A 15,821-nucleotide genomic window follows, 5' to 3' on the forward strand; every position below is an offset into this window, starting at 1 on the left:
GCACAACAAGTTCAGCCAGTCGCTATGTGCACTGCCAGGGTGCTGATTCGAGACATTTTGTATTCGATTGATTTCTTTGTGTTAACTTGTTGCTCCCACGATGTGATTCTCGGTTGGGATTTTCTGTCGCGCCATCATGCCGTCATTGACTGTGCACGTGCTGAGGTTCAGTTCTCCGTTCTGTGCAATTTGCCATCTCACGACTTTCAAGTTCATGATGTTACCAGGATCTGTGTAGCTTCAGATACTGATCTTCCCCCTCACAGCGCGGTATTTGTCCCTCTTTCATGCGAATCGCTTGCCGAAGCGACGGTCATGTTTTCACCCGCTGCCGTCTTCATTCGCCGCCAGCCTATATTGTTGCCTTTCACCCTCCTCACGGTTCACCATGGGGCTGCAGAAATACTGATTTCTAACCCAAATTCGTACACTTTGGCTTTGCACTGTGGCGAGACTATCGGTACCATCCAGACTGTGGACGCTGACGTTATTGTGCATTTCCCTGTTCCCGACGACGTGTATACTGCCAACGTAACAGCACTGGCACCCCATGTGCCATCTAACCGAGTATCACCGGATGTTTTTTGTCGCTCTATTGCCGATGACCTCGAGCCGACACAACGTGAGCGGCTTATTACTCTTTTAAATGATTTTCACGCCTCTTTTGACTGCAACCAAGCATCATTAGGCCGCACATGTACCGTCTCTCACCACATTGATACGGGACATCACGCACCATTACGCCAGCGTCCGTACCGCGTGTCATCCACGGAGCGTCGTGTCATCGCCGAACAAGTTGAAGACATGCTTGAACGTGGTGTTATCAAGCCATCCTGCAGCCCTTGGTCGTCTCCTGTAGTACTCATTAAAAAAAAGATGGCTCGATTCGTTTCTGTGTGGACTATCGTCGCCTCAACAAGATTACACGGAAAGATGTCTATCCTCTACCGCGCATAGATGACGCCCTAGATTGTCTTCATGGTGCCGAATTCTTTTCTTTGGACTTGCGATCGGGCTATTGGCAAGTGCCAGTGGATGAATCCAACCGCTCGAAGACAGCTTTCATTACGCCTGATGGACTGTACGAGTTTACAGTAATGCCATTCGGCCTCTGCAATGCACCCGCGACAATCGAAAGGATGATGGACAATATTCTACGAGGCCTCAAATGGAAGACGTGCTTGTGTTATTTAGACGACGTGGTAGTTTTCTCCCCTGATTTCACCACTCACCTCTCTCATCTACGCGAAGTCCTTACTTGCCTTACCACCGCCGGCCTTCAACTTAACTTGAAAAAGTGCCGCTTCGGAGCCCGCCAGCTGACCATACTTGGCCATGTCGTGTCCAAAGACTGCGTCCTTCCCGACCCTGACAAACTTCGTGCTGTCGCAGAATTTCCGCGGCCGACTAGTGAAAGAGCTACGAAGTTTTGTCGGTTTTTGCTCTTATTTTCGCCGCTTTGTGCGCAATTTTGCCTGCATCATCGCTCCCCTGACAAAGCTCCTGGCTGGCCCTGGTGACCTTCGCGACTGGACTCCGGCATGTGACCAAGCCTTCACCACTTTGCGTCGTCGGCTTACCTCACTGCCTGTTCTACGCCACTACAACCCGAGTGCACCGACTGAAGTTCATACCGACGCCAGCGGCGTTGGTCTTGGAGCCGTCCTTGCACAACGGAAGCCTGGCTTTCCAGAATATGTGGTTGCATATGCGAGTCGTGCTCTCACGAAGGCAGAATCCAATTATTCTGTCACGGAGAAAGAATGCTTGGCTATAGTTCGGGCCTTAAACAAATTTCGCCCTTACTTGTATGGCCGTCCGTTCGACGTTGTGACAGACCACCACGCGCTCTGCTGGCTTGCGTCACTGAAAGACCCGTCGGGGCGTCTTGGACGTTGGGCTCTTCGGCTCCAAGAATTTGACATTCGCGTCATTTATCGATCCGGGCGCTAACATTCTGATGCAGATGCGCTCTCCCGTTCGCCCATGCGATCCGACGAAACGCCACCTTCATCCATAGATAGCCTGGTTGCTACGCTTGCTGTTACTGACTTGCCATCTGAACAGAGAAAAGATCCATGGATTGTGTCTTTCATTGACATTCTTAGCAGTTCTTCAACGTCTACATGCCCTCGAGCCCTTCAACGCCAAGCCACCCACTTTCTGCTACGGGACGCCATCTTGTACCGCCGAAACTATCAGCCAGACGGTCGCAAATGGCTGCTAGTCATCCCTCGCCATTTGCGTTCCAACGTATACACGTATTTCCATGCAGATCCACAACAAGCTCATGCTGGCGTCCTGAAAACCTACAAGCGGCTCCGCCAGCGGTACTACTGGCATAGCATGTATTCTTATGTCCGCAAATACATTCGGTCATGTGCAGCCTGTCAGCGACGCAAGACATCTTCTCATACGACAGGCCCTCTGCAACCTTAACCGTGTCCTGCACGTCCTTTTGATCGGGTTGGCATTGACCTTTATGGGCCTCTTCCATGCAGTGCTAACGGAAATCGTTGGATAATTGTCGCAGTAGACCACCTCACAAGATATGCTGAAACTGCTGCACTTGCTTCGGCTGCTGCTCGCGACGTCGCCACATTCATCTTACGGCATTTCGTCTTACAGCATGGCGCACCGCAAGAACTGCTCAGTGACCAAGGCCGTGTCTTCTTGTCTGAAGTTATTAATGAGCTACTCGCCGCGTGCCGCACTATTCACCGCACCACTACGGCGTATCACCCACAGACTAACGGTCTAACGGAACGATTCAACCGCACTCTTGGGGACATGCTCACCATGTATGTTGCGTCTGATCATTCCAATTGGGACGATGTCCTCCCTTTTGTGACGTACGCATACAACACCGCCGTTCAGGCTACCAGCTACCACAGGCTTCTCACCATTTTTCCTTCTTTATGGACGTGAACCATCCACTACCCTCAACACCGTACTACCATATCACCCGGATGCGTCTGAATTCACCCCTCTTTCCGAAGTTGCTCGCCATGCTGAAGAGTGCTGCCAACTGGCTCGCTCGTTCACGTCGGATACCCAAGGAATCCACAAAGATCGCCACGACAACGATCAGCCCACACAGTCCTTCGCCGTGGACTCTCACGTCTGGCTTTGGCTGCCCTTCCAAGCTCCAGGCCTTAGCCCAAAGCTTGCTCCGAAATATCAAGGTCCGTACTGGATCGTCGCGTGTACTTCGCCTGTGAATTATGTGGTCGAACCGGTGACGCCATCTTCGGACAAACGCCACCATGGCCGCGAGACCATTCACGTCAGCCGCCTGAAGCCGTACCACAACCCCCTTATCGTATCATCACCTTAGGTCGCCAGGATGACTCCTCTTCGCCGCGGGGGAAGTTATAGTGGGTAATTTGCATGTGGCACAGTGCGGACTGCCACCGCTGCGGCGCGAGACCCGAGCTCGGGTTGTTGATGCGAAGCACTAGGACTCGTGATCTAGAGCTACCTGTGATCCCTCGAACAAGCTGCAATAAACCCCATTTCAATGGTCATTGTTTTACGTGATCATACCAAGCTAGGCAAAAGTGGTTAGGGGTAGACAAATCATGCTCTCTCTAAAGGAGGCATTTACTTGCACAGACAAAAGCACTTTACTCCAGGGAAGAGTTTGTTTTCAAAGTTATTCAATAAAATTCGGCAGAACCCATCTGATGATGACTGCTGCCGGTAATGCATTAAGCACTGAATCAATATATCAACACAACATATTGCCACCATCTAAATGTGTCATGTAAGTAGCGTGTACTGCAGCGGCACTCCTCTTTCCCCACTTCCCTAAAAGCACTCCGGAACACTTCAATGTATAATTGAGGAATACATACGGAATACATACCCTGTGACAGTGGCCCCTTTCCGCTCTTAGTATGCTTCACAGCAATGCTTTGTGTATGCTTGACTGTGTAACACAACTGTATTGCGGCGAACCTAACTTTCGGAAACCGGCATTGTGCAACAATGGTACTTTCCATGCTTCGAATCGATCAGTGAGCATGTCAAAGGCGGAGTCGGTGCCATTGGTGATGGTGACGAATTCTTTAAATGAAAAACACCACAGCGCACACAAGAGCTTGGTAGCGAACGTCGAAGCAGATAAGTCTAGCGTTACCGTGGTGGCTACGTGGCTAGTGCATGTGTATGAGAGCACTGGTTCAAGGTTGCAAGATAATGAAAATGGTGGCGGCTTCTATTATTGCTGTTTCAGACCTGCAATCATGGCAAAATGTCTGGCAAGTCCGGCAAAGGGTTTCAGCATCTGAAATTTTAGAGTTCCTCACACACTGGCCTAGATGGGCACGTGGCAGTGCCACAAAGGCGTCCGAAGCATCGAGCATGCATGCCTTAAAAATCGGTTGTTGACAGTGTGCAGTTAAGAACTCGTTCCTTTCACATTAGTCTGATCCCACCGTAGTCACAACTCACCGCAAGCCACGGTTAGGGGTGACAGCTCTAACTGCTAGGGCTGCCACGGGCACGTTGGCGAGGGACTGCCCTCCTGCCGGTGCAGTGCCATCTAGAGAAGGGTCAAGTCTGCATGCACAGCTTTGAGTAATGCCCCTACACAGTACAGTAAAACCTCATTAAACCGTACCCGCTTAAACAGTAGTTTCGTTTTAAAAGTAGCAAAGTCAAATCCCTGACTCAGCGGCCATTGAACATAATGTGTTTTGTATCCGCTCAAACCGTACCAGCTTATTGCGTACGTATCGGTTAACACATAGTGTTTCCACTTTTCGTCGTGCAAACACGGCGGTGCGTCATCTCCATCGGGCGGCCTGGCAGAACAAACCTCAGAGATCGGAACGGCCTCCAAGCGCCCTGTGCGTTCGTGCGTGAAGCCACATCATTTCGGCGGCGTGCCAGAGAGCGTTGTGGCGTCGGGCAAGTGAGGACTCGCGTCATGCCGAAGTTCGGATAAAGAAGATGCTGGATGCTCAGCATAGAAGAAAAATTAGACATTGTTCGTGCTATCGAACATGACACGAGACAGTACTGGCACACGACAGGTATCTGCTGTTGAGTACGGTGCATGGCATTTGGAATGCGAAGAAGTTGCTTGGCAGTGCTGCTGCGACCGTGAAGAGATGTCGGCTATGCGTTTAGACTTTTCGCCATCGTTGCCTCTGTTGCTACCAAAGTGTCGGCTAGCAACAGTGATGAGGACAACACGGAAAGCGGCAGCACGGGCGATTCAGGCCCGACAGTGGGAGAAGCTGGGCCAGCCTCATAAATGCAATCGTCGAGGCGAGAACAGCAGCCCGCAATGAAAAAGGCGCCCCGTGACTTCTGCAGCGCTACCGTGCGCGTGCACGGAGAATATGTAATGCCAACGAGGGATCTGCCATGCGAGTGTTTGCCAAGAACAGGGGGCCTGGATGAAAAACTCAGCTTCAGCAAGTTTGAGGCCGCTGTCATTGCTGCTAGGCTGCCATGGCATCAAACAAAAATAACATTTTTGTCGCGCGAAGTGAATAAATACTGCATGTTTTTCCCCTTTCATCGCACTCTCTCTGAGTTCAGTTTTTGACATGTAAGTGGTCGATCTCATGCTATTTCGGTTAAACAGTACTACCGTTTAGTACGTACTTTTTCCGAGCTCCGGCCAACTACGCTTTAACGAGGTTTCACTGTAACAAACAATTTGTTGAAATTCTTACACAGTGACTGTTCAGCTACCTCAAATTTTGTGAATGCCAAAACCTCAGGAATTTTCGCATTTGGCCGCTACACATCCCAATGCATGTCACAAGCCATCAGGAAGTGCGGACATCATGTGCAACATCTACCGAGTGACACCAGCAGTTTGCTGTGTTGCACAAATTCGGCTCGGTGCTTTCTGCATACACATTGGCTTAACTCTGGCTTAACTCTTTCCGTCCAGTAAAGGCCCATATAAAATTGGTATACATTGTCACCATCGTGAAGCCGATTAGCCATGAACCCAAATGCTGCTTTTAGGGCCCTCAATGTAATCTGTGCATGTTATCTAACGCATATCACCCGTGAGCCACCCATAAGAACACATAAGTGTAGAAGCAAATTTCTTGTCACTGTTTGCCGTCTAACACAACACCAGCCAGTGCAGGCTGCCATGGCTGTTATGCCAAAGTAGTTTGCTGCTTTGCTGGGTGTCAGTGACCAAAATTACAGTTGATTGCCAAGTCAATGTAGATATATTTGCAGAAACTGCAGAGTGCTTGAAAATCACGACATAGCCTGCCTTGTATCAGTCAACTCCATCCCGTGCCTGCAAATTTCCTAATCTTATTGCACCTCTCAATCCTCTGGCTCTGTTACCCTCACAGACTACTGGCTATTTGTCTACACATTACCATGGTGCAGCTTAACCTCAACTAGAAGATTGGCTGCTCCCTTGCCTCAATGTTGTGCCTGACAAAGAATCGTTGAAGGAATTCTCAAGTATACTTACTCTGCCTTGGTTCGCAGCAAAGGTTGTGCATTCACTATTCCGCAAGATTACCCTCTAATCTAGTTAGGCTCAATTTCAGTCTTTTAAAATTGATTGATAAATTGATCAACTCTCCCCACCTGATGCCTCTTGAGCATGTCGAGTCCGAGAAGCATGTCCATGGGCTGCTCCTCCAGCACCGAGAAGGACGAGGTCAGGAACACTCCTTCAATCTCAATCTGCACTGCGCTCGAGGAGGGCAGAGGAGGGACAACAAGCAGTGCGACAGCTCAGTTTGATTCACACTTGAAAACAACAAAATGCTGCTAATCTCCGTGAAGGATCACAGTGGTGACAACAAGATAGCAAGGGGACTGAAATTGTTCGTAATGAAGGATTAGTTCTCACTGTGAGGCCACAGAGTTTCCTGAAAAAGAGTGCCAGCAGGAACTCTGGTGCTGGTGGCTGCTGCTGGAGCTGCAAGCACGTGCAGTCCAGCTAGCACTGGTCAATGATGACACATGCCTAAACTTCAGCCTTATGCTTTCAAACGGCTTTGTCACTTTGCAAACTGACCCTGCGGGACAAAATATTGCGTGATAAATGCAATAATTCGCCGTGATTATGCATGTCCACTGAATCTTGTTGTCTTCTACATAAAAAAGAATGATTGCTTCAAAATTTAGTCTAATAAAGGCAGATACAGGTGAGCCCACATATAATGATCCCCATTTACAGCGACCTTTTAGCCTACTGCGAACAGTTTCTCAGCAATTAAACTGTTTCACAAGGAGTCTATCAGACAATTGTCGGCATATAATGGGCAGGTGCCCTGCTCGATTCAATTACAATCAACGGAGGTGATCACAACATGGCACCGTCTCAATAAGCCAGAAATTGGCCCCAGTGGTCTTTACTTCATCTGTCTTAAGCTTCATAGCTCACTAATCCTTTTTGTATACCCAAGGGCTCTAGCCCACAACCACGTCCACAGCTTGACAAATGTGCAGAACATCACTGTCAGGTGGAAACTACTTACAGAGCTCAATCGCCAATTTAAATGTAGTGCGTGTCATTTTTCCGAATAAAGTGTCTTCTGAACCTTCTTACGTTCAGATCGTTGTTTTTAGGTTTTTGAGGCCGTATTCTTGAACCATCACCTTTTGTGTTTGCTAAATTTTGCACGACTAGCATCAGATACATTGGACAGGTGACAATGCTTTTGCACTGTGATAAAATAGCATTAGTAGATGTCAATGCATCTTGTACTAGTCACACGTAAGATAGCATGCTTGACACTGTGCCAAGAAAGACCTCACTTGTAGGCACCGATGCGTCTTGCGCTAGTAGCACGAAATTGATGGTATTCCTAAAAGTGACAATCCAAGAACACGGCACACTTTTTTTGGCCACCTGCAGAATAAAACTGTTCATTTTCGGATGAATACAATATTTCGTACAACATTTGCAAGGTAGCTGAATGATTACAACGCTAGAGTTGCCTCTAGTAATTTTAGCAGGTAACTATGCTCAAAGCATCTTGATTTACTGCATTCAGACAGCCCGTTGGCTGCAAGATTGGAGCCAGCAAGTTAATGAGAAATGTCAGTCACATAGGCTGAGAACTAGAAGCAGACAAATCTGTTCAGAGTGTATCAGCTCAGAGCTACACTGTTTGCTTGGACATGCGTAGTTACTCCAAGCATCTCACCCAAAGTTACAGCATCGCTCTTGCTTTTTGCACACAATTCACCTGATGATGACTGCATCGACAATGAATGCAGTTTCTTCAACTCGGCAGAAGAGTTCTACATTTGGGTGTAAAACAAGAGCCACTGTGGTCGAGGATGAATTAAAGTTATAGGAAAACCTCTGTGTGCATATGCATCTACACGCATAGCAGACAGTGCATGTTTATTCGTGGTGTGACCAAAGTGACGTTAGTCTTGCTTAGACTTCTCTCACTAGCTACAGAACCTCAGTTACGAAGTACTAGGCTCGAACCACGTTATGAAAAAGTTGAAGAGGAAAGCCCAAATTACTTCATTACATCCATTATTGTCCTTTACTTCAGTACGTATACCCAAAGGTATGCACAACTTTTTAACCCTTTGAGGGTTTTTGCCATATTGGTATGTACAGCGCCGCTGATCCATCCTGCATGGTTGTGACGTCAGTCAAAACCCGTTTATAACAAACTCGATAGTTCTGCAAAAAGTGGTAGCTGTATCAGTAGTTCGTTATATGTGGACTCGTCCTTCAAAATGCCCAAAATTTAACAACACTGCAGCCGGTGTCAGCAGTTACGATCTGACACCATTTTGGTCCAAAAGAGATACTTTCAGTACCTTCATTTTTGCTCCCTGCACCTTTACGCATCTAACTGCAAGTATCTGTTAAAAATGTCATATAAAGAGCTAAATGCAGCGGCGTTGCTCCTTCGAAACAACACACAGCTGGCTCCAGTCACCTGCCATTCCGAAACTATGAGTGCATCTACCAGCAATTTTTTTCTCGGGCCCAGGACGCAGCCCAAACTCAAGACATTCTGGAATGAGGATGCCTCTCCAAAGCTGCATTTACCTAATAAAAATGCTTATTCTCTCTCTCTTGCTATCAGCAGAATACCAGAGGGTCCTGCATACGCTAGCGAAGTGTTCTAGCTAGCTAGAAGTCGAAACTATTGCGGCATGCCGGCATTTTGCAAAGGTCTTGCTGTTGTGGCTACAGCATCAGCCACATGTCTTGCTGAGAGCTGCGAAACTTACATACGTATTATGTTTTTTATGTTGCTTCACCGAAAAAAGCACGAAGTTCGAAAGGTAGAATGCCAGCGTGAACAGTTATCAGGAACAACATAAACGAAGCGTCGATGAATCCTAGTCGCCAACTCATTGTAACTTTGCGTGGTAGCGGCGCATCATGCCCAAGGAGGCTTGAATTATTGCTGGAGTGTAAATGAAGCCCCGAAAGTGAAGCCAGACCCCCACCATCTTAGGAAGGGCCCATAACATACTAGCTAATAGTGAAAGAAAGAAGCACTTTTCTCATACTCCCCCACAAGTTTAACATGGCTTATTTTGACGCACAGATGCTGGTTGACATGTGCCGTCTTACTCGGTTCAGGATGAAGACTAAAAATTTTGGTTAATTTTATTGGGGAGAACGTCAATACTCAGCCGAAGTTAATACAGTCAAACCCACTTATAACAATATTCAAGTGCTACAAAAATTCCATTGTTATAACTGATAACTGCTATAACCGGGGTGCATGAAAAAATCAAAATAGGGGGATGGCAGAGCTGTGAGAAAACTATAATGATGGGGAGGCCAGTGCCCTTCCCCACCACATTCCTCCATCCGGCTGCTGATTGTGTTCACTAGTTTAACTCTGGTTCCTGCGTGCTCCGATGGTGTGTTTCAAGCCGTGGCTGACGGCACTCAAGAATGGCACTGCTATAACAAATGCAAAGAGCGGTCACGGGCAGCAAGTGACGTACGAGCTCCGCCGAGGCATTGCTTTGGTGGCCCCAAAATGTGCCTTTTAAAAAATGAGGGAAGGTTGCCACGGCAGCCAATCAGTTTAAGAAATCCAGAAGAAACGCTGAGGCGAGATCGTCACAAGCATCTCGCCACGTACTTCTCACTGGCTTGCATGAGAAAACCCTATGTCCGTCAGCCTTGCATGCTTTACAAGAAGCTTGCCGACATTCTTCTCCAAGGCATCCAGGCATCCAGTTCCACATAGTGCAGAGGAAGCTTCCTCATGAAAATGAAGCACCGGAGGGTCTGAATCATCTGCCGGACCTCCTGTGAGGATAACGTTGAGGCAGCCTGTCCTACCGCGTCATCGCTGCCACCGTCGCTATCCAATGCAAGCATGTTTGCGACGATCCCCTCATCAGTTAGAAGCACTTAGTTTCCAAATCTATAGCCGTGCGCTTTCTTTTCACCGGCAACGTCGTGCATTGTCGACGAACAGTGAGCAGATCAGCCATCTTCCGTTTCGGTGGTAAGTCAAACGAGGCTGGAAAACCACGTGGAGGAACGATTTCGACACAACAAAGACGAATGCAAGCAATTAAGCTGTTTGCAGAACTGCACTGAATGAGGAGCCAGCGAGCAATCTGGGAGTAGCACAGTTGGCGTGGTGCATTCGTGTTTCAGAGGGTGGCACAGCATAAAGCTATGGGCACAGCCCATTTGTGTTCGGAGTGGTGGAAGGGTGATGGGAGAGAGGCGCGCGGAAAAAAGGCTGGAGAATGAGTGTGAGACAGCTGTCAGGGCCATCGTTCAGCGGCTCGAATTTGTTTCTTTTTTTCTTTTCAAGGATTTCGCATTTGACAACCTTTCAGCATGGACACAAAGCAGCCAGACTTCATCGTTATAACCAATAATGCAGTGTCAGGGCATTGTAGTAAGCGGGTTATATCACCATAGAAAACCTACAGAAGTTGATGGTGCAGCAGCTTCTCATTGTTGTAATCAATGTATTGTTAAAACTGGTACCGTTATAAGTGGGTTCGACTGTACTTTCAATGGGAACGATCAGCATTTATTCTCTAATTAGCCTAGCATCTAAATTAACAGAGCCAAAGCACTTCATCTGTAGGCAGACGCCATCCAACAAGGCTCTTTCAGAGGTGAAGTAGAGGTAAACGCTGGCTTCCCCCTTGCTGGTAAGAAACTGCGGGAGCTCCCACACCAGCAGTTTTTATTAAACCTCCTTGGTTGTGCCATGTTCATGCAGACTCGGGCCGCATGAATATCGACAGCAATTCTTGAACAACCATTGGTTAAAACTGGCCGAAACAGCATACATAACGCAGTGCACGTGGTGCCGTATGGAAGACGCGCACAAAAAAACAAGGGTGCTGCTTGCTTCCAAGACGGCATGCGGTGCCGCACCAACACCGCACTAGTGTGCCGCCATCATGGCCTTCGAAATCGGAGGCTATCACCGCCATATGCTGTACTGCTTCATCCTGAAACACGCTGGAAACATTCCTTGAAATCATGGTTACCCTAGCATTATTGATAGCAAGAGACTTTCCTCATGTTCTTAAACCCGTGCAGGGTGCTTGCTCATCTTGGTGGTGGAATCTTCATCACTGTTGGACTGGAGTGGAAGGGAAGGGGGGGGACACTGCTGTGCGCCCAGTTCGGTCGCACTTCCATGCTTCGAAACTTGCCCGTCCTTGTGAAAGGAGGGCAAACGCCCTCCTTTTACAGTGACCAGCTGTGAAGTGTTCATTCTAACGGTATGGCACACAGTTTCAATACAAAGGGTTGGAAAATTCTAAATGCCATGAAATGTGGTTGTTACAACCAATAGATTGTAATATTTGGGATAATTATTAGTGGGTTCAGCTGTACATGTACAGTGCTGATGTTCCGTTTGACGTTTTGCATGGTTTCGGCACTACTGGTTCTTGAGAGGTGCTGTTGTCTCTATGGAGTCATCCTGAAGTCATTCGAAATTGTGTTTCCACTCACGGGTGAGCAAAACTCGACTTGTTTACCTGCCAATGTGCTCGATCCCGTGGTCGTGTGCGCGTCGTCTGCTACTTCCGAGGGGTTCGTGGCGGAGATACTACTGTATTTACTCACGAAATGAATGCACTCGGGACGCAGCCCCCACTTTCCACATCAAGTATTTTTTTTTTCTTTTTCTCGCATAATGATTGTACCCTGCACTTGCTGTCGTGAAGTAGGAGACATGCAGTACTATTCGACATCTGATATGGCATCCGGTGGGTGCATGTCTGATGCCGTGTAGGACGCCGAATAAATCGTACTGTGTCACCTACTTTTATTGCGATAGCAATTACTATATGGACGCTCCAGGCGCATTTTTACTGTCGTCATCGTCGCCGCGTGCCACTTGGTGTTGGTGTGAGTGAAAGTGCACGAGGGAACCAACGATCACGGCTCAATTTCATGCGCCATCTTTCGTCGCGCAGGAGACGCCGGGAGGGGGTTGTACTCTGGCAACTGTGTATTGCACAACCGCGACTGAGAGGTGCCGACGATCGGGGCTCTGTCTCCTGCATACGAGAGAGAAAAGCGGCAAGAAAACAAGCTGTCTTCCATCGCGCGTATGGCACGGGGGGAGAGGGCCGGCACGGTGTTTTACTCTGGCAGCAACTGCGCACTGCGCGGCTTGCCTTATCTTCAAAGTGATCTGTGTCGATGCTGAGTCGATGGCAGCTCATACTTTTGTGCATGCTGCATTCTTGCCACCCAGTTTGTGTTGCAGCGAATGTTTGCCAGTTTATACGGCCAATGAAATTACTACCCTTGCTTCGTGTAGCTGTCTGCACATTTGCTACCGCAATCGATGCTTCGCATTTTGGGCAAAAGTGACTTTTCTAGAGGTGGCTACGGAAAAACGCTCAAAATTTTACCCCCCTTAATGAATGCATCCCCCAACTTTGCGCCTATTTTTCAGGAAAGGAAGTGCGTTCATTATGTGAGTAAGTACGGTATCTTTTTTATGGTCGCTGCTATTGAATTTCCGGGAGCACGGAACAGCCCAGGTTCAGAATACCAATCAGTTTTCTTTCTCTTTGCCTTTGGTTGTGATTCCCCGTTTGGTTGCGGTCCACATGTTCCCATACACCGAAGTGCACACAGTCACAATTTCGGTACGGCAGCACGCGGTGGCACTGCTCGCGGCGACTGCACTGAAGCATTTATTTTTTCAATTAGTGTGTTTCTTCTTCTGACGAGACATGTTTTTGGGACCAGAAATTCATAGCCATAAATCTTGCTAGACATCTTTCTTGATCTCTTGCTGCATAGCCTATTTGTGTGTATACTGTTAGTGCAAGTGGCCTTTCAGACAAAATATTGCTTGCAATAAATTTCTGTAGTATTCACAAGTTCTCAGTCATTTCTTATTAGTCATATAATGTCACTTAATTGTCACTTAAAGTCATTTAATGAAATTCACTAATAAACAAACTATTTTAATTTCCCTATCTTAGTACCCCTGAAATCCATGTAATTTCTTGGCATGCTTACAGTTCAACAAAATTTTCGGACATTTCAAGCATGTGCTTATAGCCTGTATGGCTGGTAAAACTAGCAGAAAACTATAAGATATGTCGGCCGAGGGGAACGTTAGTTTCAAGTGTCTTTCTGTGTGAAACGTTCAAGCAGCAAAAGCGCCCTCAATGCGGATGCACTGGGACACGGTGTGCAGGAAACACTGCTGTGCCAGTTGTTGCGTAACAACTTGAGGGAGCCACGGGGCACGCGGCAGTTTGGAGCGCTCGGAGGAACACAAAAGAGTTGAAGCTTCCGCCAGCACCAGGGTGGCGGGGAAAAGGCGGGTGCAGAGTAACGAGATCAAGCACACGCTAGAGGGGGGGTAGGGTTTCCCCTCTCCTCCTAGTATGCGCGTCTCCTCTTCTCCACCCGTGCTGCATGTGGCCGTGCATGGCTGTCCATATACGGGCCACACGCCATATCTTGGAGGTAATCTTTGGCAAGTGCAAAGGTATGGCTGAGATGGTTGGTGCTTTGATGCGTACTTTGTGCCCACGCGTCTAGTATTGGGCGGGTGCGTATTCTCAAGTTTCCAAGGCACTGTGTGAAGCATTTGCTCACGTTGCGACAGCAAATATTCTTGGCCATCAAGCGAGATCTTTGCCTGAGCCCACGTGACACCGATAAACGTATGAACCTTACTGCGGGTAGTTGTCTGTTTATGTTCACCATCAATGCTCCACCTTTCTGACGAAACTGCAGCATTTTTTATTGCAATAACAATTATATGGATACTCCACACACACTTTTGCCATTCATGCACACTTCAGGTTCCATACAAAGTCCAATGGCAATAAAATCGGCACCGCGCGCCGTGTGCTGTGTGTGTGAGTGAAAGCATGTGAGGATGAGCAGATGCGGCTCAATCTCGCGTGTGCGAGTGAGGAAGGTGGGCCAGAAGCACGCCCTCTTCTGTTTTGTGCGAGGCACGAGGGTGAGGCAATGGAGGAGGGGGGGGGGGGCATTCTTCTCTGGTGGCTGCTGCTTACGGACTCGCACAGACTGTCAGTTCGTTTGAAAAATCTATACACCTTTACCTTGACCTACCAAATTAACCACGACAGCTTGTTTGTAGTGAATTCCACCTACTTGGAAATATTGATGTTGCTGTGTGTGCTTCTACTACCACATTCGTATTTCGTTGCGAGCCGCAGGTTGCGCACATTAATTTTATTTTGTATCTATATGTCTACAAGGCTGTGATTGTCGATGCATTTTCTGCATAGCAAGAAATATTTTCCACCCTGTAACGGCCCAAAAAATGGGCTAACAGTATTAATAAAGGAAATGAAAATGAAATGAATGCAACTGATTTCCGGCTCTCGTGGAACCGCTGTACAGGTGCGTCAGCTTGTCTTGGCGGGCTTGCAAAAGCCTCCAAGCTCACACCACGCCTAGGTGCACCAGATGGTGCGGCATGCTGCAGGGAGAGGGAATCAGTCTTTCCTTCACATTTATTGCATTTGAGGCTTGGAGATTCTTGCCATTTTCCCACTTGTTGCCTTTGTTTTGAATGGTGCTGGCGCAAGGTGTGTGAAGTTGGAAATTATGGAGTCGAGCATGGAGAGAAACGAAATTCGATGTCTCCCCAACATCTTGCTTGACGCTAACAATGAAAAGATCTAGAACTGCATGCTGATTTCTGTGGTTCCTATGATGAGAGTGAAAAGTTTTCCAATAAGTGCAATGAAGCCACTGCAGGTTTCCACGAAGTTTGGAGCACGTTGTCAGCATCTGGAGAAGCCGTCGATGGGTCACTGGTCAACCAATTTGCGTCCACAAATGAAGGTGCCGCGACCACTGGTGGGCTCTTGAACAAGGCCTCATTGCCGACGTCAATCGGGACACAAGTCAAGGGAACAGTGAGGACAACTCGGATCTGTGCCCACCTGCTCCAAGATGATGCGTGCACGCTCACCCTGTATCGGCGCTTCTGCGCGAACGTGTAAGGCTGCGGCCTCAGCTGCTCTGAGTACTTGGACAACGTGGTAAAACACACGCTCTTCCTGGCAACAAAGATGTGTAAGCAGAAGAAGATTCGGGACTATTTCCTACCACAGTAAACTGAAAGTAAGTTCACTTCCGTCAATTTATGTTGTCCAATTCTCTAGAACACTTATATTGATTTATATCCTACATTCAACTGAGAAGTGACTTTTTTTTTTGCAAGTTCAATGTAACCAGGTCTGGCTGTATGCTCGACATGCAATGGTTGGTATTTCTTGGTTTCAGAGACAAATCTAGTTTGTTACAGTATTTACTCGAATCTAGGCCGGCCCCGACTCTAAGCCGGCCCTGGAAAGTCCTAAGCCAGAAAAAAAAAAAA

At 47.8% G+C, this 15,821-nt stretch overlaps 1 protein-coding gene across 3 annotated transcripts in view; it reads right to left on the reverse strand.

Annotated features, from left to right (window-relative positions):
* Nucleotides 1-15,821, reverse strand: part of rngo (DNA damage inducible 1 homolog rngo) — a 132,905-nt gene that overhangs the window by 50,767 nt on the left and 66,317 nt on the right. For all 3 annotated transcript variants that reach the window (XM_072287416.1, XM_072287415.1, XM_050172625.3), the window contains one exon: nt 6,583-6,686. In XM_072287416.1, the coding sequence (XP_072143517.1) occupies nt 6,583-6,686 (104 nt within the window). The remainder of the gene's footprint in view (nt 1-6,582; nt 6,687-15,821) is intronic.

Source organism: Dermacentor andersoni, chromosome 3 (genome assembly GCF_023375885.2).
Source record: "Dermacentor andersoni chromosome 3, qqDerAnde1_hic_scaffold, whole genome shotgun sequence".
In the NCBI taxonomy this organism is placed as follows: domain Eukaryota; kingdom Metazoa; phylum Arthropoda; class Arachnida; order Ixodida; family Ixodidae; genus Dermacentor; species Dermacentor andersoni.